This window comes from Lepus europaeus, chromosome 7 (assembly GCF_033115175.1).
Source record: "Lepus europaeus isolate LE1 chromosome 7, mLepTim1.pri, whole genome shotgun sequence".
NCBI lineage: Eukaryota > Metazoa > Chordata > Mammalia > Lagomorpha > Leporidae > Lepus > Lepus europaeus.
Genome location: NC_084833.1, coordinates 61,553,276 through 61,563,050, shown reverse-complemented (window position 1 = coordinate 61,563,050; position 9,775 = coordinate 61,553,276). Strand labels below are relative to the sequence as shown.

The following is a 9,775-nucleotide window of genomic DNA, read 5'->3' as shown; positions in this document are numbered from 1 at the left end:
ACACCACGCTGATCCGAAGGCAGGAGCCAGGTGCTTCTCCTGGTCTCCCATGCAGGTGCAGGGCCCAAGGACTTGGGCCATCCTCCACTGCCATCCCGGGCCATAGCAGAGAGCTGGCCTGGAAGAGGGGCAACCGGGACAGAATCCGGCGCCCCAATCGGGACTAGAACCTGGTGTACTGGCACTGCAGGCGGAGGATTAGCCTAGTGAGCTGCAGAGCCGGCTGATGACCTTACAAGTTGTTACTTCACAATCATCCTGGTCTCCATTTCTCCTACTTAGGATTTTATTTGCTAGGTTTTTTTTTTTTTTTTTTGCCTTTCCTTCTATCTTTGTCTATATCATCCACTGTTTTTATTAGTATTGCTGGAATTTCTTTAGGACCTGCCCTTTCTATTATTGGTTCTACTACATTTGGGCTAGTCAAGGGAATCTCTATATTAGTTCTTCTAGTAGCATATGCTAATTTCTTCTCTATCATCCCTTCAATTTCTTTCCATTTACTTATTTCTGGTATCCTGTGATTTTTATTTTTCTTTCTAAATATATTTTTTATTTTATTTCCTGCCATTATTATGTTACTCATGTTATCAAATGTTATACTACTATTTTTTTTTCTTTTTTTTTCTGACAGGCAGAGTGGACAGTGAGAGAGAGACAGAGAGAAAGGTCTTCCTTTTGCCGTTGGTTCACCCTCCAATGGCCGCCGCGGTAGCGTGCTGCGGCCGGCGCACCGCGCTGTTCCGATGGCAGGAGCCAGGTGCTTCTCCTGGTCTCCCATGGGGTGCAGGACCCAAGTACTTGGGCCATCCTCCACTGCACTCCCGGGCCACAGCAGAGAGCTGGCCTGGAAGAGGGGCAACCGGGACAGGATCGGTGCCCCGACCGGGACTAGAACCCGGTGTGCCGGCGCCGCAAGGCGGAGGATTAGCCTGTTGAGCCACGGCGCCGGCCCTATACTACTATTATATATTTCTTTCTGAGGTACCACTTAACTGAGTTTGCTGTCTGTATTTGTTCTACCTGTTTGGCTATCTGTTTTTCTAAGCGCCTATATATTCGTTTTTCTATCCAATTCATTTATTATGTAAATGATCTATTAGGCAGATCATATAATTTATACCTGTATTATATAATTTACTTCCATTCTGCTCCTTCTATAAAGGTCTGGGCAGAATGCATAATATCCTATTAAATTATTATTGCTAATATTATTTCAATTATGACTATCAATTTAGTTATTTGTAACACACACTTTTGTATTTTATATAATGCATTTATGTGTTCCAAGCAAGCCATTTATTATTCTTCCCAGCATTTAACTACTTTTTTCATGACTGCCGACTACACCAACTGTAGGTTGTGACAGTTGTCGGTCGCTCCTTCTCGAGACTGCCGGCTACACCAACTGTCGCGAGCACCTGCTGTAACGCAGCTCGACAGCGGCTAAGAGTGACGTGTCAGAGTACAGGGAAGTAAGGAACACCAGGACACAAGACTGCCTTCACAATGAAGATTTTTATTGCTTACACACCAAAGATATTATCACACCTTTCATCTACTTATTTATTGGGGTCAATACACTTATCAAATGTCAATATGCTTATCAATCTTTCCTATTTGACACACTTATCAATAAACATAACACAACTACTTAATGTAACGTAACAACTTAGTTACTTAGCTTAACATAACTACTTAGCTTAACTACTATTTAACTTAACATAACTACTTAGCTTAGCTTAACTACTTAACTTACTATAATAACACTTAACTATCAGAATAATACTATTTCCTTTTCTTTTCTTTTTTTTTTTTTTATAGTCAGAGTGGATAGTGAGAGAGAGAGACAGAGAGAAAGGTCTTCCTTTTTGCCGTTGGTTCACCCTCCAATGGCCGCTGCAGCCGGCGCACCGCGCTGATCCAAAGCCAGGAGCCAGGTGCTTCCTCCTGGTCTCCCATGCGGGTGCAGGGCCCAAGGACTTGGGCAATCCTCCACTGAACTCCCGGGCCACAGCAGAGAGCTGGCCTGGAAGAGGAGCAACCGGGACAGAATCCGGCGCCCCAACCGAGACTAGAACCTGGGGTGCCGGCGCCGCTAGGTGGAGGATTAGCCTATTGAACCGCGGCGCCAGCAGAATAACACTATTTCCTTAATGACTAAAGAACTACTGGAATCCATACCATTAGTATCAATATCAATAATACTACTTGAACTTATTCATTAATCCACAGATCACAGTATACAATATTAGTGTAATTTCAAAGACTATCCAATTATAATAGCATTACTTTTAGTCATAGGGTCAAAGCATAATTATATAACACATGACTAACGTTCTTTGTAAAAGCTGCGTTTTCAAGGCTCATCTCATGATCACAAAAAAGAGTGTCAGAGTTCAAGGTCCGGAGCTCCACGTCTCGGCAGAGACAGATCTCGGATCAGTCACTTACAGGCAGGAAGTCGTGGGAAGGCTGTCACTCTGGGCAGCAGGCTCAAAGTTCCCAGGCAGATGGCAAGGCGAGAAGTTGGAGAGGTCCCCTGCTGAGAGACCTGGTCTGGCTCTGCAGCCAGGCCTGGCAGTAAGCTGATAAGGGGTCCAGGCAAGGTGGTGAGGTGGCATCTCGGCTGGAGTTTTGATTCTGTAGTCACCTTGTGTTGCTTAGCAAGGGGGCTAGCGAGCTGGCTCTTCAGCTCCAAGTGCGAGGAGATCCAGAGGTTCGCACGCACTGGGCCCTCTGTCTGTGGTCAGCTTGTGCCGCTACCTGCTCCATGCAGAGTAACGGGCTGCCTCTTCAGCTCCAGATGTGTGGAGATCCAGAGGTTCACACACACCATGCTGTGATCCCCGAGAGGATGGAGAGCAGTGCAAAAGGCTCCCTTTTTATTTTAATTTTTCCCTGCAGCTCACCTGCTGTTCATGTGCTTTCCACCCTTGATTCAATCCAATCGGCTTGGAGTTCCCCGAGGTATCACCAGTACGTTGTCTGGGCTCGAGTGTCTCCTGCTCATGTCCAATCCTCATGTGAGCTGCTGAGGCAACGCCAGCTATTGCCTATAGCACACGCTTACTGGAGTGTCCAGATGTCTGTCCAGTCTGATGAGGGGCATTTTTCTATCAAGTGCTGAGCTTAACATAAGTTCCTGCTTACCATGAGTGACTCCATTTACCTTCACTTTGTGGATAGTAGTAATTTCTACTCTAGGTTTTAATCTGTGGTGTTTCCAAAGTTCATCTCTTTCTGCTGTGGGATTCCAACCAAGGACCAGTGCTGCTGCCGCCACAGCCCACAGGGGGGCGCTTGTCTGTGCAGCCCAACTAGGGCAAGTCCAGGGAGGAGGAAGTCCAGGGAGGTGGGGACCACGCTCAGTGGTGGGGGGACTGACACGTTCAGGCCGGTGTCAGAGCTCTGGGTGGGAGTGAGGGACCACAGCTGCCAGCTTTCCTGTGCCTGGCGGTGGCTGTGACAGGGACTGGGTCCTGCCTGTCCTCCCCTGGGACTCGGGGAAGAGTTTGGGATTCATGGCCTATTCCAAAGTAGGAGGCCACAGACAATTGGCTGTGTAGCCCCAGCTGATAATAGACTGAGTGTGTACCTTGTGCCTGCCCCGTGTCCTGTCCTACCTGGGGCAGTGGTGGTGGAAGCCATGGAAGCGGCTGGTCTCTTTAGAGACAGGCCCTCAGCATCCTGCACTGGAGCAGAGTCACAGCTTTGTCCTCGAGACAGAGACAGGGGTTTGCTGAGCCCTGAGGGAACCTGCAGTTCCCGCTGCCTCTGTCCTCTGGGCTGGATCCAGTCCCCGCCCCTGCCCCAGAGTGACATCAGAGAACATGAACGTGTCCAAGGTGCAGGGAGCAGCCGTTCACAGGTATCTGTTCCTGTCTGGTTCCCATCTTTCCTGGTGCTGCCTCTGTGTCTAAGAACAGTCCCTGCACTCAGGAAGTTCATTGTCAGCCAAGGGAGGAACACGTGGACAGATGATGGGGTAGCACCAGGGCCCTATGGGAGCACAAAGGCAGGCTCCCCCCCCCCCCCAGCAGGTGGGAGAGGTCAGAGAGGGCTGCTGGGAGGGGTGAATAAGAGCCTCCAGGTGGACAGGTGATGCATTTGAGGCACCCCGCTCTCAAATCCCCAGTCAGTCCTGACATGATTGGAAGTCTCTTCTACGAGTGAGTTGCTGTCTATCCTGTTGTGTCCCACTCAACCCCCCATTCACAGTCTCACTGCTAGACCTCTGGATGAGGTTCAGTCCCCAATTTCTCTCCTGTTTCTCCACCAGCAGGTCTGGCAGCTTACAGGGAGAGAGAGAGAGAGAGAGAGAGAGGAGCCAGCCTACATTCCCAGCAGATGGGTGTGCCAAGGATCCTGGCTCTGTACACCTTGCACGTGGTCAGCATCCACAGAGTGGGCAGAGGCAGCAGGCAGGAGTGTCCAGAGTCTGGTGGCTCAGAAGAGGCCTGGGCATCCTGGGAAGGGCCCCACCGCAAGGAACGCGAGCAGCAGCAGGAGGGACCAGGTCGTGGAGAGGCGCTCCTGAGCTGAGGCTGCAGACAGAGAGACAATGAGTGGTTGGTTGGTTTCATAGCCATGAAATTCCCTGGTGCCCACAACGTGACAGGGGACAGAGAAGAAGGGAGGAATTGAGGGAGGCAGGGAGACAGGTGAAGAGGGCGCTGGGAGCCCCAGTCCTTCCTGAAGGCATCAGGTCCTTGCTGCCACCTTCTGTTGCCACAGGGACACCACACGGTGGGGGCGGGACGTGGGCTGAGATGGGAGTGGGATCCCAGCGATGCTGAACTTGGCTCTTCTGGTAGGAGAGGTGCTGGGGGTAGAAAAATGCTAAACTATTCTAGTAGCTGAGATTACATCATCGGAACTCAAAGCAGAGACCTGGCTTCTGGTAGAGGCTGCCCCCGACCAGTCATTCCTGTCTCTGGCTCTCACTTTCCTACCACTAGCACCTGCCACTAGCCATGCAGACTGGGCTGCTCCCTGCTAGGAGAGCAGCCCACAGCCATGCAGTGGTGAAGCCCCTGGGCACATCTTCCTGGCACAAGGTCCCCTGCTGTCTCACCTCAACTCCCACCTCTAGCAACACTACACGATCCCTATTTCTCTGTAAGTTCACGCCTCACCTAAACTAGGTGGAGGCTCTACTTATTTCTGGCACTGGTGGTGTGGGTGTCGGTACTGCAGTCAGAAATTAATTCCCTGGCAACCTTGGGGATGCCTGCCACTCATAAGGGGGAATGGGGGAGGCCGCCTTCTGCACAGGTGCGTCTTCCTCACCTTTGATGTACTCGCAGTTGTATGAGCTGTGCTTGTCCAGCGCCTGGAGCTTGATGTGGACAGGGCCCTCTTCCGGTCTGCTGGCGGTGATGACCCGGAAGGTCTCAGAGGGGGGGATCAGCACCTCCGCCTGCCAAGGGGAGGCGGAGTAGCCCTGGATTGGGACCCCGAGGCAGGTCCAGATGACAAAGAAGGAGTCCTCGCCGAACTTCTGGGCCACATCTTTCTTTAGGGATGAAGAGGCAAAGCCCCCCAGCCTGACAGTGGCCCCGGGTCCTGCTGGCCGGAAGCGCAGGCCTTTCACACCCCGGAACACCTGACGGCACCCGGAGAGTCCCTGGTCCCTTCTCAGCAGCTGCAGGGCCTCAGTCAGCAGGAAGTGAAGGGTCTTGAAGGAGAAGTGCTGGAGGTAGTAGGCCCGGGAGTGGCCCGCCTGGCGCACTGCGGCATTGAACTCCCTGTACAGGGGGCTGTTGTTGGCTGTGTAGGCCAGCAAGGCCACCCCGTGCTCCTCCCGGAAACCCGCAGGCAATGGGCGGGCCTGGCGCTCCCGCCACTTGCGGCTTGCCTCTGCCCAGCCGTCGGCATACACTTTGTTGGCCTGGAACTCCCATTTCTGGAGATGCGGGAGGGCAGCCGTCATGGCCGCTGCACAGCCGACATACTGGTCATCAAAGGAGGCATAGGCCATGTCCAGATCTGTCACCTAAGAGAAGAGGTCTAGACATTAGAGCAGGTGGCTCTGGGCCTGCAGGAGACAGTGTGGCCAGGAAGCCTTGGGGCTTCTATTGAAGAGAATGGCATAAGGGGCCTGAACCCGAAGAGACAGGAGGGCTTGGACACACAGCTGAAAGCTCCCTGGGGCCCAGCGGCGGCTGTTTCCTCAGGCCAGGTGCTCCCAAGGCAGGAAGCACCCAGTCCTTCATCTCTCTGCTCCTTCCTCCAGGGTCAGGGAGAACCTGACAGCTCGGGTGCCTGCGGGGATGGGGCCATTGGAGGACAGCCGTACCTGAATTGCTTCCAGAAGGCCCAGGGACAGCAAGAGCAGATTCGCCACGGCAGGAACCCACATGCTGGCGGCCACCCTGGTATAGTTGCTGTCTCCTTAGACTGTCACTTCCTCACCTGGAAAATTGCAGTTTTAATACCTACACTTTAAAAAGTGTCCACTGACACCTTGTCTGTCCCGCCTCCACCCCCACCCCGTGTGGCACAGAGGGACACGAGGTAGCAACGGTGGCTCGGGGAGGGGCCAGAGGGCCCGTCTTGCTGGAGGGGACGCAGGACACTCTCTGGAGGTGACATGTGACTGAGGCCTCGCAGGCTGACTAGGAACACAAGGCGACAGCAAGTGGAGACGGGGAGAGGAAAGGTGTGCGTTGCGGGCGGGAGGATTTGGGGCAGCAGGAGAGAAAGGGAAGGCTATGGCGGCAGGAACTCTGAGGACAGGAGCGAGTGACGCGTCCTCTGGTCTGGCTGAGGCCAGCTGTGCAGGAAGCTGAGGGCACCAGGGGGCTGTGCTGGCCTCCAGGGCCAGGCGAGCAGGGCCGCGGTCCAGAGGTCCTGCCCTGTCCCTGCTTCCTGCTGCCCACTGAGCCCTCTCCTCCCAGCCCTCAGCTGCCTCCAGGAGGGGACAGAGAGACGCCTTGCTCTGTCCAGGGAAAGCAGAGTCCAGGGGCCGCCTGCCTCCCCAGGGAAGGGAGGGAGCCACAGCCTCCTGCTCCCTGGGAGAGGCCATGTGGGCCCAGGTGGCTCCAAGAAGAGGGTGACCCAGCCTTGGGTGGCCATTGGATCTCTCTCTTTTTTTTTTTGACAGGCAGAGTGGACAGTGAGAGAGAGAGAAAGAGAAAAAGGTCTTCCTTTGCCATTGGTTCACCCTCCAATGGCCAGCGTACCGTGCTGATCTGAAGCCAGGAGCCAGGTGCTTCTCCTGGTCTCCCATGGGGTGGAGCGACCAAGCACTTGGGCCATCCTCCACTGCACTCCCAGGCCACAGCAGAGAGCTGGCCTGGAAGAGGAGCAACCGGGACAGAATCCGGCGCCCCGACTGGGATTAGAACCCGGTGTGCCAGTGCCACAGGCGGAGGATTAGGCTATTGAGCCGCAGCGCTAGCCTATTGGATCTCAATGTTTCAGAATCAGGGTTGCTGCTGCTGCTGTTTTCTGTTTAATTTAACAAAGCAATGGGTGCTTTCTGGGCAGGGGGCGGCAGCACCTGAATCACAAAATCCATTTTCTTCTTTCTCACCCTATGTTCCTATTCCCACTTTTTTTTCTTTTTTTAAGATTTATTTGTTCTTTTATTAAGAAAAGATTCTACATATGAACCAAAAAAAAAAAAAAGATTTATTTGTTCTATTTAAAGGCAGAGAGACAGATCTTCTATGCACTGAACCATTCCCCAGATGGCCACCACTGCTGGGCTGGGCCAGGCTGAAGCCAGGAACCCGCAACCTCATCCTTGACTCCCACGTGGGCCAAATAACTTGGGCCGTTCTCTGGTGTCACAGGCACTTTAGCTTTCTAAAAAGCAATGCATCTTCATTGTTCAAACTCTAAATGGCACACAAGCCCTGTCATGATAGGTTCTGTCTAGGCTCACTTCACAGGTAGCAGAGTTTCCATTTTCTTGTGGATCCTTTCAAGTCCATGTATGTGAAAGAAAACTCACTGGTGCTGGCGCCATGGCTTAACAGGCTAATCCTCTGCCTTGCGGCGCCGGCACACCGGGTTCTAGTCCCAGTTGGGGCGCCGGATTCTATCTGGTTGCCCCTCTTCCAGGCCAGCTCTCTGCTGTGGCCTGGGAAGCAGTGGAGGATGGCCCAAGTGCTTGGGCCCTGCACCCGCATGGGAGACCAGGAGAAGTACCTGGCTCCTGGCTTCGGATCAGTGCGATGCGCCAGCCGCAGCGGCCATTGGAGGGTGAACCAATGGCAAAAAGGAAGACCTTTCTCTCTGTCTCTCTCTCTCACTATCCACTCTGCCTGTCAAAGAAAAAAATATATATATATAAAAAAAAGAAAAAACAAAACTCACTGGTCTTTCTGTTTTCTTTTTCTTTCACACAGTGGTAATGCAGTCAGTAGCTCTTGAGTTTTTGGAATTGCATGAAAGCTGAAATATCCCAGACCTCAACGGGGATGCACACCTTACATAAACAGTGCATGAAGACCATGCCCCCCACTCTCATCTCCTCTTACTTCCCCCAGCTCTGGAGGGACCGAGCTTTGATACTTCAGCGACGCTCAGACACTGGGACTCCGTGTCTACACATCTACGTCATCAGATCTCAGATCCTGTCATTCTGTGTACAGCTCCCAGGTGAGAACCAAGCTGCTCCGCTCAGTGGGATAACAGCAGAGTTTAGCACACCCAGCGTGCCCAAAACTGGACTTGGGATCTTCCCTCCCTCAGGTCCTGCTTACTCATCTATCCAACAGAAACCCTGTGAGCTAATGCAGCGTGCAGGCACTGAGGGTAAAATTAGGAACCAAAACGGAACGCACATCCTTGCTGCCTTCAGCTCTGTGGATGTGGGGATGAATGGGAGTTTGTAATTTTGAGGAGTGCGTGACACACATTACCGAAGGAACACAAAGCTCCTAACCAAAGCACGTGTGTGCCAGGACCGGTGTTTCCACGCCACGCTAATGGGAGGAAGCACACAGTGTGCAGAACTGCCAGAGGCCCTAGGTAGAGGGGAACAGCACCACACACGCCTCCCCATGGCAGGATGCTGTGCCAACAGCACATTGTGCAGCAGCAAAAACCACTCCAACTCTTGTCTGTGCCCTCGGGACCCACATGAAACTCCTGAGCGGCTCTACCAGATCCTCTCGTTTATGGAGAATCAGATCCCTGGGTTCAGGCGGGGCTGTCCTCACTCTGTGCCCCCAAGTGCTGAGCACTTGACTCAGGCCTGGTGCTCTAATGCTTTGGCCATTGTGGTGGATTCATGGCTGGATGTGACTCAAGCAAGGTCAGTATCTTGCTGAGTTTGGATGCGCAGGTGTGGGCTAACAGTGTACCTGAGCCTGCTGACTTCGTAAGCCATATCCCCTGAGCCCACCTTTAAGACCACACAAGGGCATTGGGGGGATGGCTCCCAAGTGTGCTGGCAGCCTCCCACCTCCAGGCCTGTACAGCTCAGGTCCTGAGGCTTCGCCACTGTTCTAACTTGGATGTCACGGTGACTTTGTGCAGTGAGAACGCTTCGTGGGAGATTGGCCCACTGACAGATGTTCACTGTTGGCACTCTCCCTACAGAGCAGACCCAGAGGCTCCTCTTGCTCTTATTGTAGTCCAGGACGGAGCAGGTGCTCCTTAGAGGATGGAGTGAATGATGATCAGTTGCGGAGGGAAATGGGGAGATCTGAGCTCGGCAGGGGCCGGTGTGCAGGAGGGAGCAGAGTGGACACTGAGAGGAGACGTGGGAGAGGCACGGGGACTTTGGATCAGGGAAAGAGGGAGGAGAGGGTTCTGG

The 9,775-nt window shown here is 53.1% G+C and overlaps 1 protein-coding gene across 1 annotated transcript; it reads right to left on the bottom strand.

The window, feature by feature from the left end:
* Positions 1 to 4,449: 4,449 nt before the first annotated feature.
* LOC133764562 (GPI-linked NAD(P)(+)--arginine ADP-ribosyltransferase 1-like) lies at positions 4,450 to 6,364 on the bottom strand. Its single transcript, XM_062198234.1, is given in 4 exon segments — positions 4,450 to 4,555; positions 4,660 to 4,676; positions 5,276 to 6,040; positions 6,302 to 6,364. Coding segments are annotated over 4 exon segments (951 nt in total).
* Positions 6,365 to 9,775: the final 3,411 nt, after the last annotated feature.